Source organism: Lissotriton vulgaris, unplaced genomic scaffold (genome assembly GCF_964263255.1).
Source record: "Lissotriton vulgaris unplaced genomic scaffold, aLisVul1.2 SCAFFOLD_751, whole genome shotgun sequence".
Taxonomy (NCBI): domain Eukaryota; kingdom Metazoa; phylum Chordata; class Amphibia; order Caudata; family Salamandridae; genus Lissotriton; species Lissotriton vulgaris.
The window spans coordinates 383,120-405,161 of NW_028254622.1; the positions used below are offsets into that span (position 1 = coordinate 383,120).

Here is a 22,042-nt window from a genome sequence, read left to right on the forward strand (position 1 = left end):
ACAATAGTCCAGGATCATATCATCTGTGATGCTAATCAATGCAGCAGTTGGGACAGAAGGTAACCTCATTGCTCTTCCCATCAGTACCTCATGAGGAGACAAACCAGTTCTCCTATCCGGGGTACTACGGAGGCTCATAAGGACCAATGGCAACGCATCAGGCCAACTCAAGGATGTTGATGAACACACCTTCGCAATCCTAGCCTTGATGGTACCATTTATTTGCTCCACAATTCCTGAAGCCTCTGGTCGATAGCTGCAATGCAGCTTTTGATCAATATTTAAAGCTGCGCAAATCATTTTCACAAGCGAGCTGTTGAAATGCGTTCCCCTATCTGATTCCAAAGAGGCCGGCACCCCGAAGCGCGGGATAAGCTCCCTGAGCAATATCTTAGCTACTGTGAGGGTGTCGCACCTGCGTGTAGGATATGCCTCAACCCATCTAGAGAAAACGCAAACAACCACCAGGATATAACGGAGGCGGCTGCACCTTGGCATTTCGATGAAATCTATCTGCATTCGATTAAATGGACCTCCTGCCCTCCCTATGTGGCTCAGTGCAACTGGTGTCTTTTTCCCTACATTCAACTGCTGGCACGTCACACATCGCTGGCACACTGCTTCGGCTGCTACTCTAAACTTGGGGTTGTACCAGGTCTGTCTAAACACTCTCAGCATAGCATCTCTTCCTAAGTGGACAGGACCATGTAATTGTCGGGCCATTGGGCTCACCATCTCATTGGGCAACACTGCTCTGCCATCTGCTGAAACCCAGAAATGGGCCTCACCCACCACACATCCTGCCTTATGCCATGATTCTTTTTCACAGTCAGGAGCATTTTCTTGCATTTCCTTCAGTTCGTCCCAAGTATCAACAGTTTCCAATATCATAGCTAATTCAGTCCTTACATTTATTCCACCCACCTCCACCTCTGTGAAAGAGTATCCTGTCTCCGCGCAATACCGTGCGACTTCGTCGGCATATCTATTGCCTTGTGACACGAAGTCCACGTTCCTGGTATGCGCGGTGCATTTCACAACTGCAATACCTGCTGGACACTGCAATGCCTCTAACAATAGGCGTACAAACTCTCCATTGCGAATGGGAGAGCCTGAAGAGGTCATGAAACCTCTTTGAGACCACAACTGCCCGTAATCATGAACTACCCCGTAACCATATTGACTGTCAGTGTATATGGTAACTCGGATTTGATTGCTTGCCAGGCAAGCACGCGTTAGGGCAATAATCTCGGCTACCTGAGCGGAGTGTACTCCTTCCAGGCATCCAGCTTCCACTACTCCAGAAATTGTACAAACAGCGTAAGCTGCTCTTAACTGCCCAACTTCGTCTCTTACACATGAGCCATCGACAAAGAAAATTTCATCTGGGTCAGTCAGTGGCTCATCTACGATGTCGGGTCTTGGTTTGGTGCATAGTTCAGTCACATCGAGGCAGTCATGGTCTGTACATTCTTCATCATCCTCGATATCATTTGGAAGTGGCATTAAGGTAGCAGGATTTAAAACAGAGCATCTCCTGAGGGTCACGTTCTCTGCAGCAAGAATGACTTGCTCATAGCGCGTGAGCCTGCTATTCGTCAGATGCTGAGTTTTAGTCCTGGTCATCAACAATTCAACAGAGTGGGGCACATGCACCTCTAACGGGTGCCCCATCACTATATTTTCACACCTCTCCATGCTGACACCTGTTGCAGCAACGGATTTGAGACATCCGGGCAACGCTGCGGCTACTGGGTCTAAAGTAGCCGAGAAGTAAGCGACTGGTCTACGGGCATTCCCATGGATTTGGACTAACACAGACAGCGCGCATCCCTCTCTCTCACAGCAGTAGAGCAAGAATGGTTTATCGTAATCTGGCATTCCCAGAGCCGGAGCACGACACAAGTCCTCTCTCAGCTGCAGGAACGCCATCAAACAGTCTTTGTCCCATGGTACCGGATCACTCACCTCCTTGTGCGTCAGTTTTTGTAAGGGCTTTGCTTTCAGTGAAAAGTTTGCGATCCACTGACGACAGTATCCCACCATTCCTAGAAACATCCTGACTTCTCTCTGCGTTTTAGGCGCACTCATCTTCATGATGGCCTCTATCCTGTCTGGTGACACCTTCCGTTTCCCTTTCTCAATTCTGTGTCCCAAATACTGTACCTCTGTCAGGCAGTACTGCAATTTTCCCGGGGACACCTTATGCCCATTTTCGGCTAGATGATTTAACAAGGCAATAGAGTCTACCCTGCAAGCTTCCTCTGTCTCTGACGCCACAAGGAGGTCGTCTATGTACTGGACCAGAACTGACCTCTGGGGCAGCACTAGACTTTCAAGATTTTTCTTCAGGAGCTGGTTGAAGATCGATGGGCTCTCTGTATACCCCTGAGGAATACGACACCATGTTAGGACGCGACCTTCTATTTTAAATGCGAAAAGAAAATGGCTCTCTTCGTCCAAAGGGATCGAAAAGAAAGCCTGGCAAAGATCAATTACAGTGAACCATTCCGCTTGGAACGGTATCTGAAACAGTATCACTGATGGATTCGGTACCACTGGACAACATGAAACGACTATGTTATTAATCTTTCTGAGGTCCTGCACTATCCGAAATTTCCCATTAGGTTTCTGCAGACCCATAATCGGGGAGTTACATGGACTACCCACGATTTCCTTCAGTATTCCCTGTTTAATCATGGACTCGATCACGGGTTGTATACCTGCAATCGTTTCTGGTGTCAATTTATACTGAGGTGTTCTTGGGAACTCAGCATGAGGTTTCACTACAATTTTCACTGGGTCTACTCCTTTCACCAACCCAATCTCTTCCCCAGTGAAATCCCAGACTTCCGGAGCAACTGTCTCTCTCAGATCCCAGGGTAGCTCGTCTACTGTCAAAGTGGGGTATAGTTCCACACATATTCTGGAATTGGCGACTTTAAAGTCGGCATCATCATCATTAGTCAATACTTCCACGCCCTGTGGTGTGCAATATATGGTGCAATTTAACTTGCACAAAAGGTCTCTTCCTAGCAGACATACAGGACTAGAATCGCAAACCACAAACTGGTGCTCCTCACTGTACTTCCCTATTTTCACCTGTACGGGCTCAGTCAAAGGACTGGTCATTCTCTTATTAGCGACCCCCACCACTTGTATGGTCTCCCCAGACATGGGTAGTCCTGGAACTGCGGCTGATCTGATCGTGGATCGAGTGGCTCCTGTGTCCACTAGGAATGTCGTGGGGAACCCTGCCACTTCGGCCTCAACATAGGGTCCTCTTTGGTCTACCTCCAGAGCTGCCCCGAGGATGCAGTCATCTCTTTCCACTCTCTGTCCAGTTAGTGGGTCCACATAATAGCATTCCTCACCTCCTACAAACAGAGGCATCTGTCTGTATGTCTTACCCATAGTCCCTACTCTGGGTGCTTGCGGGAACTGGGCTCGGGGAGGAGGCCCCCCTCTGAGCACCTTCCCCTGGTATTGCGTTATCCCCTTTGTAGGTGCACTCTGGGTCTCTTCCTCTTCTACCTCTTGGTCTCCTATCTCAACATTATAGGGACACTCGCGTTTCCAATGTCCCACCTCGTTACACTGGTGGCACCTAGTTGTTTTCTTTAAGGTAGTTATATCTATCCTTGGTCTAAAGGTGGAGTTCTCCTCATTGGCCTTGTTCTGGCTGTACTGTTTCTTTCCTCCAGTACCTGTTCCCGGTTGCTGTTGCTGCTGTCCCCCCTTCCCTGCTGCCTGCATCTGTACCACCATCAGTTTCTCCTTTAACTTCTTAGCCTTGGAGTCTATTTCATCACAGCAGTACCTAGCATACCTCAGTATTTCGTCTAGGGGTTTGTTTTGCCAACAAATCAGGTGTTGCTGGATCATTAAACTGATATCCGGTCTCAGGCCTAGGACAAATTTGGACACGAACTGCCCTATGTCCCTCGGGTCCATTACATCCAGACCGCTATACTGTTTAAACGCCTTCAGCAATCTCTCATAGTATTCATGTACTGTCTCTTTGGGTTCCTGTCTGGTTCGGTCAATTTTTACCCAATCTATGTCTTGCATTGGCACTTTCTCTTTCAGCCACGTCATTACTCTTTCGAATTTTGCCATCACACTTTCGGCCGGCCCATTAGTCCTAGCGTCTCTGTCTGGCTCTATGATGGGCCACTCAGCACTAACTTTACATGCGGTCCACAAATCTCCTGGTACTACTATGTCAAACAGCGTGTTTAAATCTATCCATAGGACCTTTGAGATTTTCACAAATCTCTCAACTTGCTTGTACCACTCCACTGGGTTCTCCCGCAATTTGGGGAAAGAGGTGGTAAAAGCAGCTAAATCCCCCCTACTCCAAGGGACGTGGACGTAGGTCCCATTTGCGACTTCCCTCAAAGGGTATGTCTCTACTCCCTGCTGTCCTCCTGGTGTCATCATAAGTGTGCTTCTCCTGACGGTCCCTCTCTTGGACCACCTCTCTTCCCACTTATCTAGGGCCCTCCATGTCCTTATTCCAGTGATCAGTTCCTTTATGTGTGTTTTCAACCCGATGGTTCGCCTCTCATCTAGGTCTCGGTCTGTGTAATGTAGCCTGTGGTTGCCTTGTAAGGCTTTGGTTCTTGACAGGTCTACCATGTACTTGCCTGCTAATTCCACTAATTTCTCATGGGTTGCTCTCGCCTTTCGAGTCACGTCCTTTGCTATGAACAGAATTTCATCCTGCTCATACATGTCTATTCTTTCTAAGGGCAGAGTACCATCTACCATGTCATCCAGATCTGACTTTAAGCTGGAGACATCGAGCCTTTTGGCTTTTATTTCTGCTCGCAATAATTCCTTCGAGGGAGGTTGACAGGTATCTCTCCCATCCCAACTCCGGGCCCTACGTTTGGGTTCTGGAGAGTTGGGGAGTGCTCTCTCTTGTTCCCATCTCTCCAGATCCCATGCTCGGCCATCCGATCTTGGGAGGTGATGGAACACGGGCCTGTTACCCCCCTTCTCACCTTCTCCATTCTCTCCTCTCTTCTCACAGTATGTCTCTCTGCTGCTCTCCCTTCGGTCCCCATTCTCCCGCGGCCTCGTATCACTCAGTATCTGATACGATCCTTCCTGGTTTCCCGTATTCCCTGGGCTGCGCTCATGTCCGTCTTCACAAGGACTATGGTGTGGTCCCACGCAACCCCCACTCTGTTCTCTCCTGCCGGGCACACAGTGGATACACTTAAAGCTGTCCCTGTACTCCCGAGCCCTCCTGTCTTCTTCATTATGTGTCGGGCGAGACACCCCCCCGTTCTCTGGGCCCCTATTTTCCAGGTCGGCTCCACTCCGGACCCAATGGGTGAATCCCCTACTGTCCTTCTCCCTCCCGTCCCACTCCGGACTGCTCTCTTCAGCCCCGCAGTGAGTCCGGGCCCTGCTATCCTGACTTTCCCTTTCAGCTTCTGCTGCTATGATGTTCTTTTGAGCCTCGACTGCCTCATCCCATTTCTTCATGTACTCGTTGAACTCTTGAAAGGATTTCCGTCCTGGCCCCCTCATATCCTCTGGCCATCTAATATCCCCCAGGTCTCCTGTTGTGTGTGCTGGGGTACTCCAATCTCTTGGTATCGGCAACTGATTTGGGGAATTGATCGTATGTTTCCTTCTTACCATCTCTGCTCTTTCTCTGTCCCTTCGTACCCGTTCTTCCCCTCTAACCCTGTCTGGGTCATATACCGACACTATAGGACCTATGGTAACAGGTACCTGTAGTGCATCAGGTAATGCGTAGGATGTGGCACACGCTGTTTCCGGCGCTCTTTGTACCACAAACCTCCCGACCACCTGTTGCACTTGGCTAGGCTGGGACAGTTCTTTCTTTGCAGCGGGATCCCAATCGGAACCGGGAAGCGGCCCATGCTCTCCCTCATTGCCCCCCCCTTTCCCGGCATCCCCTTCTGCTCTGTTATACGGAGGCGGCCTGTCTGTCAATAATCTGTTTATCAGGCTATCCTCTGTCTCGCTCTCGTCATCCTCTTCTAGGGGGCTTCTATTTCCGGGCATCTCTAACACTGGATACAATTTATTTACTTCCATGTTATGCGCCCTCCATCTTTTAGCATCCTCATCCCACTTAGCATCCTGTACTGCTCTTACCGAGCGTTTCACTCTTTCCTGGCGTCTGTTCATGTTCTTTTCATGCGCTGCCCTAATCCATGCATTAAGGGCTTCAAACTGTGTTGGTCTAGGCAAGGGTCTCGTAGCGGTCATAACTGCTTTTAATCTGTGTAGCACCTCTAATCTATACGTCCCGTACTTCGGGAACGTGAGTTCCTCATTTCCATCTGTCATCTTACTCCACTCTGAGATCCACAGAATCGTGTGCAGCCCAACATTTACCCCCATGTAATGAGCTGGCGTACCCTCCGGCGGGGCTTCTTCCCCTTCATACGATCCCCTACGTTCTCTTTTAAACAGCGCTTTTAACCATTTAAAACACTTCATAATTATGCGCAAGATTTCCAGCTTGAATACACTGTTTACTTCCTGATGACAATTCACCAATCCTAGCGCGACTTCACTAGCTGGCCTATCGCAGCGCGGTCTTTCACCGGCCGACCAATCCCAGCGCGGCACCTTCTGACGTCACTAGTCTCCGCTTCGCAGCAGCACCCCTCCTTTCTCAGCTCTCCTCGCGGTCATGCATGCGTCCCATTCATACACCGAAAAATGACTACTTCCGACCAAGCGGTCACTTCCCTCGACTGTACGTCCACAGTCTATCTGTAATTATTAACGCAACTGACGAGATGTCTGTCGTCACTCTGATAGGTTCTTTACGCACACAGTAACTTCCGACCAGCGTCTGTTACTCGCGCACTCACTCCCCCTATCTGGTCCTTCGAGTGGTCACTGGTACCTCATGACCCCCTTCACCCTGGTTAACAATTACTTCTGGGTGTCCGATACACCCGAACCACTTAAGCTCTCCTTGAGCCTAAGATTTCCACCGGTTGCGCGCGCTCACAACCTGTTCCACAGTCTCTCTACAGTCATTCAACTCCGCCAAACATTACAACATAGATATAATACAAAACACCGCAATCTTAACACGCATGACCCTTTATACTCACTCTCGACCGATACTGCTGCTTCTCTGCTCTCTCACGTCATCCGGTCCTTCTTCCACGGGCGGTTCTTCCGATCATCGGTCTCTAGGGGGCTTGGGGTAATCTAACCTGGCCTAGATCACCTTCCTCAAGAAGGCAACCATACTCTATAGCTACCAACTGATGGGGCTGAGATTTTGATCAATACCTTATCACTATCGATCTAAACCCCCGATCTGGTCGACTGAATCTTTATTGCCTGTCATTGAGAAATAAAGTGGATCTTTATCAAGTTAGTTCCCCCAGTAAAGGACTCTGCTTCAAAGGATCACGAACAACTTCTAGCTTTCAAAGGTTTATTATAAGTTGTAAGTACAAGCATCTCAAGATGAGATTCACCAAATACACGGGCCCAACTACATACACGTGTTCTCTGAAAGCCCTCAGACGAACAACGGAAACTATCAATACCAGTTCTAAAAACAATAGTGCCGTTAGCATAGACACGTATTGAAATCTATCGCTCATTACAGGCGGAAGGAAAATACAGGTTAGGCTTTCCCTACCCTGCACTAGATGGTATCCCTACTTAACCAAGTCTCAACCTATCAAAGGTGTCAGCAGTGAATGACTCCCAAAGGAAGTCACCCACTCTCGAACTCTGGGTGAAAACCTATAGTTCTCCAGTCATGACCCCTCTCTGCCTACCCATCCGCTCTCTAAAGGGTCCTCAGGCGTCTGCTCTAACTCCACCCAGGGGTGCTGTCCCTAATACAAAAACACATCAACATTTCGGACGCCCCTCGTGAGACGCCCCTCACGTGGTGTAGCTTCTGGCTGTTTCCATGATGAGGCCCTGCGGTTAGAGTCGACCTTGCTTCTCAGACTCGTCTCCGGCCCGCTGATACCCCTTAAACATTCCGGAACCCTCCTACATGTCTGGTCCATTTCAAGAACAAGTTTCTATTCATTATTTTAATACTTGAATACCCCCTTTTCTCTTCCAGACCGACACTTGGAGCCAAGTCCCAAATCTTATGGTTTTCCACCTGCGTCACAACATTCCCCTTTCCAGACTAATACGTGTAAATCAACATTTAAAGCTTGCCAGCCCTACAACAGTTTTATAATATTCGACTTCTTCTTTAATTGTCAGCATGTTAATACTCTTACTCTACTGATTAAGTAAACACATCTGTAAATCAAAAACCTACTCATTAATTCTAAACATTAGTGCAATCCACATTGTATATTTCAGTCGCCTTCCCTCTCCCGCCTTGCTCAGGCCCTGAGGCCTACCACGTTCTACGTTTCTGTATGCCATCTTACATTTTGACAACTGCACAACATAGATTCAAGAATATTCACGTTGAATAAAATCACATAGTATCACATATTGTGAATTAATAAAAGAACTCACATCTATATAATATAGTCCTTCTAAATAATATAATGTAATCATAACATGAGTGCGGTCCAAGAAATGAAAAGGTATACCAATCTGATTCCTTCTGTCATGGCCATGCATGAGGCCTGTCTCTTTCTGTGCTCATAGCACGCCATCTTCCTATTAGCAGCTACATTTAACATGGACCATGATTAATCACATCTAATAAAGTTATACATTGCACTCATGTCTTCATTAGTTCCACTTCTATATGCATTCTCTAAGTTAACTACATAATTTCAGAATATAGATGTAGTTACTATCAGCACTCATGGCATTTCTCTTCATGAATTGTGCTTACTACGTGTAAGTGTGATGCATTTCTACATTTTGGTCAGTTTGCGCTCTCTCAACTTTAACCGTTTACTTAAGAGCTACTTCATCCTGTGTTCGGTTCTGCACATCTCAAACCTTGGTATATCAAATTATCCAAGAACTGCGAATTTGAAGAAACATCCTTCACATGCTCACCCCTGTTCCGCACCACAGCTTTAGCAAGTTGCTGTAAGAAATGATTATTCCTTTTGTAACCTAAAATGATCCCTGGATATTTCTAAAATACTTTCAGCTAACAGACATTTTGTTCATTATTTATACTGCATCCTCTCCCAAAGACATTTTTATCGCCAAGCATGGTTTCACTTTTTATTTTTACACTGTGTACGCCCGAATAAAGTTTAAAACAGTGCAGTTGTTATGTTATGTACGTTTGTAGAGCGCATTAGGGATAGCCATGCGCTCAGCAGGTGAGTCTAGCCAAACATAGGTCCTAGCGGGACAACTTGAAAAGCCAGGTCTTCAGCTTCTTGAGGGATTCAAGAAGTGAGAAGGAAGCTCTTATGCGCACCAAGCTAGTTGTTCCGTACTTTAAAAGCTCAACAACCAGATCTGGTTTCAATATGAGTGGGAAGTGTGCAAGTAGGAGGCTGGATGAGCAGAGTTGTCTGGAAGGTTTGTGAAAGTAGATGGGATTGTTGAGGTATACTTGGCCAGTGTTATACAGTGCCTTGAAAGTGTGGGTGAGTAGTTAGAATTGTGCTTGTTCACGTATGGGGAGCCAATAGTCTCCTTCAGGTTTGGTGTTATTTGAGTGTGGTGTGGGAGCTTGAGAGTGATTCTGTCGCCAAGTTCTGAGTGGTCTTCAGCATTCTGAGGACCATTTTGTTGATTGCAGCTTAGAGGGTGTTCCTGTGGTCCAGCTTGCTTTTGACGAGGGCCCGTGTGATGGTTTTCCGGGTGCTGATTGGGAACCATTTAAAAATCTTCATCACCTACAGGGTATAAAAGCATGAGGCGGTGATGGCATTGACTTGCGCAGTCATGTCAAGTTTGCTGTTGATGACAATCCAGAGGTTCTTGGTGTGGTTGGTGGGGTAGGTATCGGTCCTAGCTCTGTTGGCCACATGGCGGAGTCCCACAGTGCAGTGCTCATGCAGAAGATGCCGATTTCGGTCACGTCAGTGTGGAGTTTCAGACAGTTTGTCTTCATCCAGTTGGTGATTTCAGTCATGCATGCTTTCACAGCTTAAACTAACGTGTTACTAAAGCTCCAACTGCTGGTCAGTGCAGAAGGCATGAATTGGACTGATTTGAGCTCGGTAAAATAAAATAAAAACTTTTCGGATTGGTAGATTGGTACTAGTCCCAACCCCGCTACATATGCTCAAAAGTTGTTTCCCTCTACTACATATTTCTAGGCTGCGCTGTGACTGGCCACGTTCTCTTCTACCGTCTTGCACCTCACTTATTTCTCCTCTCACCACTTCTCTCCCACCAATTGCCATTTCACCTTCCACTAACCACAACCTGACTCGAAACAAAAATCAGCCCTGGCAAGAACTTTTCAACCAGTCCCACACCGCAAGAAACCGTGACTAGAACTGGGCCATGGGCTGTTTGAGTTGGGTCATGGCAGTCCATCCAGCGCTGAAATCGTCCCCTTGCTTGCAGCTCAGTCTCAGACAAGCCATTCTGCCCAAGTAGCAAAATAGCCAGGCCGGACATGCCACTTTCCTCAGTACAGCTTTGTTCCTTTGTGGTGTGTTGAGTTAGCTTATAGAGCTAATGAGGGCAGAGAATTATTTTGACATATCACAACACGCTTTAATGGTTTAGCTATGCTGCTTTTTTATTTTTTAGTTCTTCTGCTAAAAATCAGGAAACTCAATGTATTTCATGGAAAAATAAAGGGCGAGTGAATTTCTGTCGCGAAGAATGTAAATGGAGTACAAGAAGTACAAGAACGCAGTTAGAACTGCTCTTTCTCCTTCTGTCATGGTACCCACAGGCTACAACATGGTAAACAAGCTGCCCTGGGGTGTTTTCCTAGTGGTTTATAAGAGTTAGCAGGACATCATTAAGATTTCCTGTCGACCAAGAATGATAATGCGCTCTTTCAGATGTGGGTTGATGATCCTGCAGTAAAGATGCCCCAACAATGACCAGTGCATGATTAGGTAACGTCTGAGGTTTCTTCGCATCACGTCGTGTAGTGTGCATGCTGGGCACCAAAGTGTCATTGGAATTCAGTATCAATGAACAGCAGTAAGGGGGTGTGAAGAGGCTTATAGCCATGAGGGTGTAGGCAGACCTTTTTTGGATTAAATATCTAATTTACCACCCGGTAGTGTACATGTGTTTACGGCACCAGAGGGTGCAGATAGGACAGTTCTTCAATGCTAGTTGTAAATTTGATATCCCATTATTATAAATGGGCTGCAAATTGTTATTAATGATGCATGCATTTGCCCTTCTATTAGGTTTTAATAGCGCTGTAAAATAGCACTAAAAAGAAGTCCTTAGAACACATTATGTCTCTTCTATCACAAGGAAATGGTCGGTGGTGGACAGAACTCGAATTGTCTTTCATTTTTGTATTTTGTGCACAGGATCGCTGTTTGCTATGCGCATGTTCCTGTCTAATTTTTTTAATTAAATTTTGCATGGACATATCTGTTATTTGACCATCTCTATTTTGTATTTCTTCTAGCTACAAGAAACTGTAAAGAGGAAGTTGGAAGGAGCACGCTCTCCCGTCAATGGAGAGCAACAGAATGGGATCTGTGATTTCGACTTCTCTCCAACCAACAAGCGGTCAAGGAAAGAGATCCCCGGAGTTGATCCAATCACCAATTTACCCAATAATATGCCCTTGCCGTCTGTCTCTCCTCTTCAGCAGCTGGATATCAAGCCATCTTTGCCCTTGCAAAACAGTGGCTCTCATTCAGGCGGCCTGGAGGACATGGGTAAGAACGGCGGGCTGCCTGACATTAAGGTTCCAGCCAATGGCTGCAGTGACTTGGAGGACGGTTTTAACATTCTTCAGTGCAAGGATCTGAAACAAGAGCCCTTGGATGACCCCACATGTATAGACAGCTCGGAAACCTCCCTTTCCAATCAAAATAAATTGTTTTCCGATATCAATCTAAATGACCAGGAATGGCAGGAGTTGATTGATGAACTGGCCAACACTGTCCCGGAAGATGACATACAGGATTTGTTTAATGAGGATTTTGAGGAGAAAAAGGAACTTGATTTCCCCAGGCCCACATCTCACACTCCTATCCCCCAAGAGAGTTTGAGTGTGAAGAGTGATCCTGCCCACTCTCCTTTTGCTCATATTCCGATTGGGTCTCCTCAGGTGCGGCCGTCTTCTTCAGGTCCTCTGTTTTCAAATGTCAACACAGCCTCCAGTATGCCTTCTGCTTCAAGCGCTCCTCCTTCCTCAATCTCTGCAAGCTCACCAGCCTCCTGTGTTGTTCACTCTCCCCAAACGCCAAACCAGGCTCATACGCCAGGGCAAACACAATCCCGTCCTGGAAGCGGATATATGATAAATTCAACTGGGCCAGTAGCGGGGGGAGGGGCTGGGCCAGCTCCAGTGACTGTAACCAGTGCAGATTTGTCTCCAGCCGAACAGCTCAAGCAAATGGCAGCACAACAACAACAAAGAGCAAAGCTCATGCAGCAGAAGCAGCAGCAGCAGCAGCATGCAAGCCAGGCAGCGAGTTGGTCACCAGTGGCACCACCAACGAGTCCATACGGAGGGCCATATAGTTCAGAAAAACCAAATAGTCCAATGATGTATCCCCAAGCCTTTAACAACCAAAACTCTATTGTGCCTCAAATGGCAAGCAACCCTGCGAAAACAACAATGAACAACTACCTCCCACCAAATCATATGAACATGATCAGCCAGCAGCCAAATAATTTGGGGGCAAATGCGGTGCACAAGCAGCCTAACATGCTCAGTTATGGCAACACAAAACCTCTGACCCATTATAATGTGGACCTGAGTCAAAGAGTGACCCCACCAATGGCCAGCGCAACCAAGAATCCCATGATACCTTACATGCAGCAGCAGCAGCAACAACAACAGCAACAGCAGCAACAACAAGCACCACAAATACCAGCCCAGATAGCACATTTGAGTGAGGAGCAGAAACGCCTGTTGATTATGAAGCAGAAGGGACTTATAAACCAGTCTATGGCCTATGCAGCTCTTTCATCTCATGGTCAGGTGAGTGAGCAGCAGACTCAGGAACGTTGGTTGTTGTGCTTACTCTCATTCCATTAGAATAAAGATGTCATGTGGTACTACAGACAAGACGTAGCCATTTCAGAAGCAACCTATGGCACAGATACATCCCACTTTCACATTTCTTCTGGCTGTAGACATCATTAGAGAGTCCAATATGAATTCTTCATGTTTCAACTGTTCCAAAGATTGTGGCCCTTTTTTCCCAGAGGTTATGTACTGTAGCCAGGTGTGTTGTGGGAACTTTGTTCTGCCAGAGCAAGGTTTCTTTGAAGGTCTCAAGTCAAACTTGAGCGAGGAGTGAAAGGGAGGCCAGGGTGTTATGACCTCAAAAATGGCACCGGTGTGTATTGTCCATTCAGTTGAGTGCCATGTGTCCTGATGTACTATGTTCGGACACAGTGCACATTTACACAAGTTGGTTACATTTTACTGTTGAGGGTCTTAATGTGGCGAAGAGGATTTTAAGGCATTAGTCAATTCTTTTCAGTGGAATTTTATGTTAGTTCCTGCAAAACTTCTCTCTAAAGCTCCCATAATATATTGCAGGGAGCACCACAGGCTTTATATTCTACTTTGAGGGGCTAACACCATGGAAGTATGTTATATCGACCTAACTCCCATAAACTTTACTGACTGTCCATTGATTTTAACTACGAAGGTGCGGTATGAAATAGAAAATTCCTGGGATGGCCCTGACATTTATAATTCACCTGGCCAATCAAGTGGGTGCAGAAGGATTTCAAAACTTAACAAATGCACATCTGATTCTCACACACACATACTATTTGACTAGAATGCTAATCATGGACCTATTAGAATCATTTTTTTAAGCTGTCAAAAAAGGAGATAATAAATAAGATGTTCACACGAAGATAAAGTAAGTTGTATGGTTCTGAAGGGATAGGCTTAAGGTTAGGCTTAGGGTTTTGGTGAAAGCTTGAGAGAAGGCTAACATAAGTGTGAGGGACAGTTTTAGATTGTGTTTTATGCTCAGATGTATCATTCTAGTTAGAGTAAGACTTTAATTAGTGTGAGAGTAAAGGTTACAACAGGGATAAGATCAGGGATAGGATTAAGGTATGTGTTAGTGTTGTGTGTAAGGATGAGGAAAAGGGTAAATTAAGGAAAACAAATGCTCAATGTAACTTCAAACCAAATGCTTAAAAGCAGTGTCCATTTAAGTTAAAATAAGCTATTTATTGCCTTTGCAAAAGAATGTTTTTCTCGCTTGTTGATTCAGCTATTCACATAGAATCAATCTAGCCTTTTCAGTCTGTCCCCAAAAGACAACACGTGTGACATAGGGATTGTAGGTCTGTATAACTGTGGCATTGCACTATATTTGATGTGCATTGATGTTGAGTACGGCAGAACCTTGGAGTTGTAAAAAAGGTTTGGTGTTTTTTCTTTTCAAGCCTAGACCAGCGGTTCCCCCCCCATGGGGCCTGCAATACCTTCTCACATGAAATAAAGATAAATATATAAATATATAGAAATAAATAAAGAAGCAAAATGTAAAGTTGGAAACTTTGCTTAAATGTGAAGGACTTCGAAATTGGAGGCTAGAGATTAAGTCAGCATCCTCAAATTGATATGTGGGAACAGAGCAGATGCATCAAACAGAATACAGTACGGATGATGAGTAGCCTCAGTTGAACTTAGAAAACCCCGACCTTCCAATTAAAATGAACATTTGTATTTTTGTGTATTGTTTTGAGGTTCAAATCATTGAAATTGCTTAAACTGTGGTCGTCCATTTCCATTAATGACTCAGTGGGGGTCCCCAGATTTCAATAATGATTCAGTGGGGTCCATATAAGTCAAAAGGTTAAGAACCACTGATCTAGACAGGACATATTTCGCTCCAAGTAGCTTTTTGATAAACTTAATCTGTTTCCAAAGGTGCTCTCCTCACATCTGTAGAATATCCTGTATTTTATCTCTGCAGCACCGACAATGCTCTACTGCCTGGAAGGTCGAAATAAGTGTGAAATCAAAATAGTTTGTTATAGAAACTCTGTGAAACATGGCACTGTTGCTTTGTAGCGACCAAGGTGACTTCACGTAAAGTGTTTTACCTGGGCCCTCCTGATAGACTGAGACTTGAGATATTTCAGTTGTGCTTGGCATTTCTAATGGAAGAATATAAAGGCAAATTACGTTTCTTAACTGTGTAGAAGACATTGCCCATATCCTGTAAACGCTGCAAGTCTGTTTAACTAGAAGTGAGAACATAGGTAAGAGGCAATCGGTTGCGTATTTCCAAACACAGCTGATATTTCACCTCACAAGCAGGGCTGCCTTTCATTGGTGTAGTAACCACGGGGTCCATGAGTTCAGTGCGCACCAGTATTGCTGTTTATGGTCTGTCTTGAGAGTGCAGCTGTCGCGAGCATCACTAAAGAGGGGATTGGTCTCCATCCACATGTTGGGAGCCTGAAGTACATATTTTGATTGGGCAGAAGTTATTTGCTTCTACAAGAAAAGTGCTTGCCCTCCACACAGCTGTGATAATTGTATTTATTGGTTCAGCTACCTGAGCCTGAACTCTCAGGGCGCACACATGACACTGTAATACTGTAAAAGTGGTTCAGATATCTTGATAATTGATGGTGTTTTTCTCTGGCAGCAGCACAGATGGAAGAAGGGCAGTCATTACCCTACATAGATATTCAGGTCTAGCTCGCCACCTGACCTTGTAACCCAAACCAGTATTATTCTAATCTAGTTCTTTACTGCCACACAAATACATATCCAATTAGTCGTAAATGCTTCACAATACCATACAACATACCTTTAAAGCCAGACCTATTGACATTCGCAATGCTTCTTTTTTATGTGTGTGTTCAGCCATGGGAGAGATGGGCCCTTTTTTCTTTGTTTACCTTAGTGCCCATGGATAGCCATTGCACACATGCCAAACAGTCGGAGCCAAAGCAAAACAGAAAACTTTAGTCTTGAAAGCTCACCTGCACTGCGGCATCTTCGCGTACAGCATTATTTATTTATATACACCATTTGTAAAATGAGGGTATGGGGAGCAAAGGAGAATACATTTTTGTCCTCCAGCAGCTGTAATTGTTTGGGCAAAGAATATCCTTTGGAATGAGAAACCCTAACATATTGCTACCTACGAATAATGAGCGTTGACTCTCTCAGGCCAAGCATTATTATTATTATTATTATTATTAAATTACACTTGTAAAGCGCTATCTACCCGGAGGCCTCGTAGCGCTCTTGACTTACTCTTTATTATTGCATGCGCAGGGCAGATCAGTGTGCTTTTGCGTACAGGTGTGTTTTGAGGGTTTTCCTAAAAACAAGATGATTGGTGATTTCCCGAAGAGATGGGGGGAGGGCGTTCCAGAGCCTGGCCGCGTTATGTGAAAAGGAGCGACCACCCCATCGAGCCTTCTTGACTCTGACGGAGGTGGCCAGCTGAAGGGAGCCAGAGCGGAGAGAACGTCCAGGCAGATAGGGGGTGGCCAAAGTCTGCAAGATTGCGGGACCAGTGTGATGGAAGGCCTTGTGTAAAATACACATAGATTTAAATTGCACTCTCGCCGCAATAGGGAGCCAATGGAGCTCTCTTAAGGCATACCTGGCTGACTGTCGGCGAGGAAGATTGTAGAGGAGGCGGGCCGCACTGTTTTGGGTGACTTGGAGCTTTTGGATGACAAAGGAGGGGGCTCCCAAAAAAAGAGAGTTCCCATAGTCCAGGCGCGACAATATCAGTGCCTGGACAAGAATCCTCCTGGCCTGAAAAAGGAGCAGAGGGAGCACCTTCCGCAGCATCCTCATCAACCCAAATCATCCAGTGCTGTTATGAAGTTCTAGTGATTAGCGAGGCCTCCTTAAAAAATGCATTGTCAAAGCCCGTAGGTCAGGTCTTGGCAAGCTAGTGCAATGGTTGATATTCTATTTAATTTTTTGTTGCATGTATATGCCACATAAATAAAACAACTAAAAAAAGCTACGCTGTAAAGGTAGCGGACACACGATTGCAAGAAAAAAATGTAAATAAATAAAAAAGTTGCTGTTAGCAGCATGTGTCCTTCAACAGCCTTTGATTTGTATGAGAAGTACATGACCTTTAAGCAGCAAAACAACTTCATGTTTTTCTTGCCACAGCAAGTCTTCTATGTGATGGCACTGAGTCTGCGACTGTACGTTACAGGGCTGTTGAAGGAGCATCAGCGGATGAGGCTGTGGTGGCAAGCATGATAGCGCTGCACAGCCAGTGGTGATGCAGGAGTATGACTGGAGCATCCAAGGCCAGTAAGGTGAGCAGGCCATGCCGGCTTCTGGTCCAGGGACGTCTGTGGTGCTGCAGCCAGAGAACTTTCCTCTCATCTGATTCTGGGCACACTCCTGCAGCACAGCAGAATTTCCAAGAGGGGTAGGCGGTTGGAACTCATTCCAGTCCTGCAGCGGCTTGATCTCTCATTTAATGTAAATGTGGGAGTCTGGCAGGTATAAGGAAACGTGCTCACCAAGGCAGCATCCACATATCTCAAAAGCCCACTCGAAGCTGAGGACATCAGCATCCACTTTTGTAGTCATCATATGTGATCACTTCAGCTGCTTATTCCAGAAACCTTCATCTTCGTCTTTAGCCCTCGGATTAGATGGGGAAGTCTTCAGTGCAGCAGGTCTGTCAGTAGCCGCTTCAGTGAGCCCTGTGGAGCCAACATTACCCATCTCAAGGATTCGTATTATACAGTGATGACTTCCATTCACATCTTAAGGGGCATCCTCGGCTCCTTTCTCAATCACCTCTAAGGTCAAGGTTTTGTTGTCAGAAGCTAATCTGTTTTCGTGATCCCGCCTCTGACTGTATGTGCCCAGAACATGGGAGGGGACACGCTGCAAGGTACAAACAGGAGTGTTCTACCTGCTCTCGTTTGTCTGTGATTCCCTGATTTCGCTCCAGAGTTCAGCTTTCTGGATGGTGTTTGTTCTGTACATCTTTTGAAGACTGTCTTGCTTATGCAGTAAAGTGGGGTTGTCCTGTCGCCAGGGCACAAGTCCTAAAAAAAGAAGTGGGGGGATTAACCAGGTTAGGCAGTATGCAAGTGAAATCATGATGCGTGCCATCATAGCGCTTATAGCGGAACAAAAGGTACAAAACCCCCTTTTTGTATCACAGCGCATATGTCACGACGCGTGATATTGCACGTGACATCCCAGGAAAGGACCTCACTGGAGGTGACCTCACAAGAAGTAATATCAGATATTAAGACCTCATACATGTTTACAAGATATATAATGAGTACATTTCAGTACATTATGAGATTTAACAAATAAGATTTGGTGTCAGGATTGTGCAAAAAAAAGTGGCGCAACCCGACGTAAAATCGTGTCCTCAACTGATTTATATCTTTCTTTAAGTCCGGCCAAAAATAAATTGGCAACAAGAAGAAGCATGGCTGTAGATCTGTTCTGCTTAACTGGTTGCAAAGTCTGCATTTTAAAATATTTTATGGGTTAAGGCATCTGCTGTAAAGGTGCCCAGTAAATCTCAGGGAATAGTAATAATGGTGAGATAACTCTGGAGGTGAACGAATTTGTTGGAGAGATCTTTGTTTTGTGAAGTCCCAGATGTGAATCAAAGTAGCATACTGGCTTAATGTGTCTCCTGCAAAACACATCACATAGCATGCAGATTACAGATTTTTATTTTATGTAGATAGTAAAGTGGGTTACTGCTTGTCTCATGTAACTCGTCTTGTACATTGAATTACACATGTACAATATTTTATTGTCAATGTATAATGTGTATGTTACTTATAGAGCTCTGACACCCTGCATTGGATTGCTTAGTGCTATAAAAGAAATAAAATAAAGTGCTATTGAAATTGGTATTTGTGTAAATACTGGGATAGATCAATACACCCGACATTCTTAAAGGGCACACCGCTCTGATATCAGGGAATGAACAAAGTCAACATCTGCCTCTTAAGTACCAGTGAAGAGATAACAAGCTGTGTGCCTTTATTTCCCCTCTGTTGCATTTACATTTAAGTGTGAGGTTCCAGGCTGCCTCAAGTCAGGATATTCAAACAGAAGGAGCCCTGGTGGTCCCTTAACTTCTGCCCAGCTGGAGGTGAAAAAAGCTCCCTCACTGCCTGCACCTTGCTGCTGGGAATGGAAAGCAGACAGCGTACAGGCGCTGCTGAACGTGTCCCGTTGTCTGAAAATTATACCGGGACAAGTTCGGCATATTTCTGTGAGGCCCAAGGTCTTGGTAGGGGGGATTGCATCCACCCTGTGAAAATAGTGGGTGGACGCCGTGTACCTGCATGTACCCCCCGACTTGTGCCCTGCCTGTCACCTCTATTGCCCTCAAGCAGTAGATGTCTGTTTTTGAACAAAATCAAGGTTTTCTGACAGCAGTTTCCATTTTTAGGTCGAGCATTCAAGACCTATTGTATATGCATGCGCTAGTATACATTTATATGTGTATATACTTTGTGGGCTCTGGAGATCACCCTAGGACTTGTCTGCTTCCACTTAGGTACTTTTTTCTGTTCAACTACCTCTACGTAACTGTCTTGATAGAAAACGACCAGTTGAGGTCAGTAAAATACCAGAATTGCTTTCTACTGAGGGACTTTCTTTTTAAAAAATTTCTGGCAACTGCCTCTATTTATCTTTCTTGATGGAAACTACCAGCAGAGGTCAGTAAAATACCAGAATCACTTTAGCATTCTCTAGATTTCAGTCCATAGACATTTTCTTCCAAGAGCACCTGTAGACAATAATATATTTTTTAAATCTTGTATTTTCAGTGATATGACCACCGAAGGCCCTGATTTAATATTAAAAACAGCGTTTTGGACTATACCATTTCCCACTGAAAGGCAATATTTCTCTCCATGTGTTCCCATACCTGGCGCGTTACGGAATTTGGTGCTTACTTTCCCTCCATTTTAAAGAACAGTAGATGTTTTAGCACCCAGGCTAACGTGCTGCATAGCTAAATTCATATAAGGTGCCAAAGGTGAGACCAATTGCATTGCAAATGCTTGTTCTACTTGCAATGATGGCATTATCCTTGCTCAGAGCTGCTTCTACACCTGTGTTCCCTAAAGAGTGATGCAATATGAATCCGCTTTTCTGATTGAATCTCAGCGTCTCTTTTTTTTTAATTTAGGAGGATTTTATTTCAGATGGTATGTAATCCATACAGTTGTATAGATTTTGCATTGTACTTGGGTTCCCTTTTCGACAAACACAATTATTTCGATCTAACCCAAGGTTGTCCATGTACGGGTTAATATGTGCCTTCCCTTAGATGTGAAGCATGATGTTGTACACGTTGAGCTCGTTCTCATGGTCTCTGGCACTATGTGTTGGCGCATCTTCAGTTCTTTTTTGTTTATGTATATTCACCAGCTTAGAGATTTGATGTCACGTAAAACTACAGTGCCCATCGAACTTGCCCACAATGGAATGCTTGCAGTATTTGAGTTCGAAAAGTCTCATTTGTTTCCTGGAGGGGTGAGAGGAGGGCATGTTTGATTCAGATGTTGACCTCATCCGACCTTATACTCGTTTATATGTTTTTGTTTCTTTGGGTATTATCTGGGGCACTTTTTTTTTTTTACACTAAAGATAGGAGGCCGATCTTACCAGATGGGTTACCTTATCTAGCTTTCCAGGACACATGCAATGTATTGCCTACTGTTGCAGGGATAGTGTTCAAGTCAAAGCTTATTTGAAACAGCTGTAATCCTTGTTAGGACGTCAGCTGGGAGGCCTAGATCTTAGGTTCTCTTTACTTGGGATTTGTGAGGAGTCTTGTTTCTTATATAGTAAATAGAAAGATTACCATGGGACAAGAGCCCATGTTACTCCACTATGATCATAAGTAATCGAGCAGTTTGTATTGAGTCTAACTGATGGGGCAAAAACAGATACACACTAGGTCAATATGGTTCCAAGAGCTGAAGTAATGCGTTCGGGCTAGCAAAGCTTATTATATTGAACAGCGTGTTACGGAAGGTGACAATAGAAAAGAAGGCCCTGTTGCTGGTGCACCAAGTATTGGCTTTAGCCCTCTGTCCATTTGTTTGCGGCAGAGTTTTTGCCCAATCTTTAACTTATTAACAAAGGGCTGAAAACACAGGAAATGGTCATCAACAGAATAGGTATGATATTACATGTTCTCGGCCACAAAAAAAGTAGAAATCTGCCATTTGTAGACTTATGCCTATAGTTTGCCAAAGGGTCCACGTTTGTCTGCTGTTCACAAACAGGTAAATTCACAAGTTATCGACTGATGCTTGTGACTTCAATAGATTTACACATTTGCCAGAATTTACTGAATCCCTTCAATTACACAATGGAAGTTAGCGTTGGTTGTAGATTTCCAAGTGCACGCCTGACCTTAGTTAGTTAAGGTTGCTTCGGTACTTTAACAGGAAAATTAGTTGACTTTTTGGCTTGTGTCCTTAACACAGCATCCCCTTAAAGTTTAATGATAGTTATTTCAAGGGTATGTAAGGTGATTTATAACCCTGTTCCACTAACTGAAAAGTGTTGCCTCTTTAAAGTTTGCAATATTTAAAGACCATCATTTGTCTTGGGATTCTTTTATGTAATCAGAATCATTACAATTACTATTTCAGGATGGCAGCAATACACTGACCACAAATCTTTTGCCGTCATTTTTCCTTTTGGGGTGAAAAGGGAATTAGTAGCTACAGCAGGGCATTGCATCTGCCTTCCAGGGTATGGCATGTGATGCTTCCCCCCGCCCCCACAACTCCAGCATTTTATTGACAGTGAGGTTTGTGAACCATGAAAGCTGATCCATGGACACCAAATGTTGGTGATACAGAAAAAAACATCTCGAACAACACAATTTAGGTTTTGTTTGTGATCTGGCTCTGAAAAGATATAACTATTGGGGTTTCTTCTTCAAAAGCAAATATTTCTATAGAAATCCGAACTGGA

General features: G+C 44.9%; 1 protein-coding gene across 2 annotated transcripts in view; it reads left to right on the forward strand.

Annotated features, from left to right (window-relative positions):
• The window catches only part of MAML3 (mastermind like transcriptional coactivator 3), a 519,669-nt gene that overhangs the window by 283,446 nt on the left and 214,181 nt on the right, over positions 1-22,042 (forward strand). For both annotated transcript variants that reach the window (XM_086951706.1, XM_086951707.1), the window contains exon 2: positions 11,531-13,060. In XM_086951706.1, the coding sequence (XP_086807832.1) occupies positions 11,531-13,060 (1,530 nt within the window). The remainder of the gene's footprint in view (positions 1-11,530; positions 13,061-22,042) is intronic.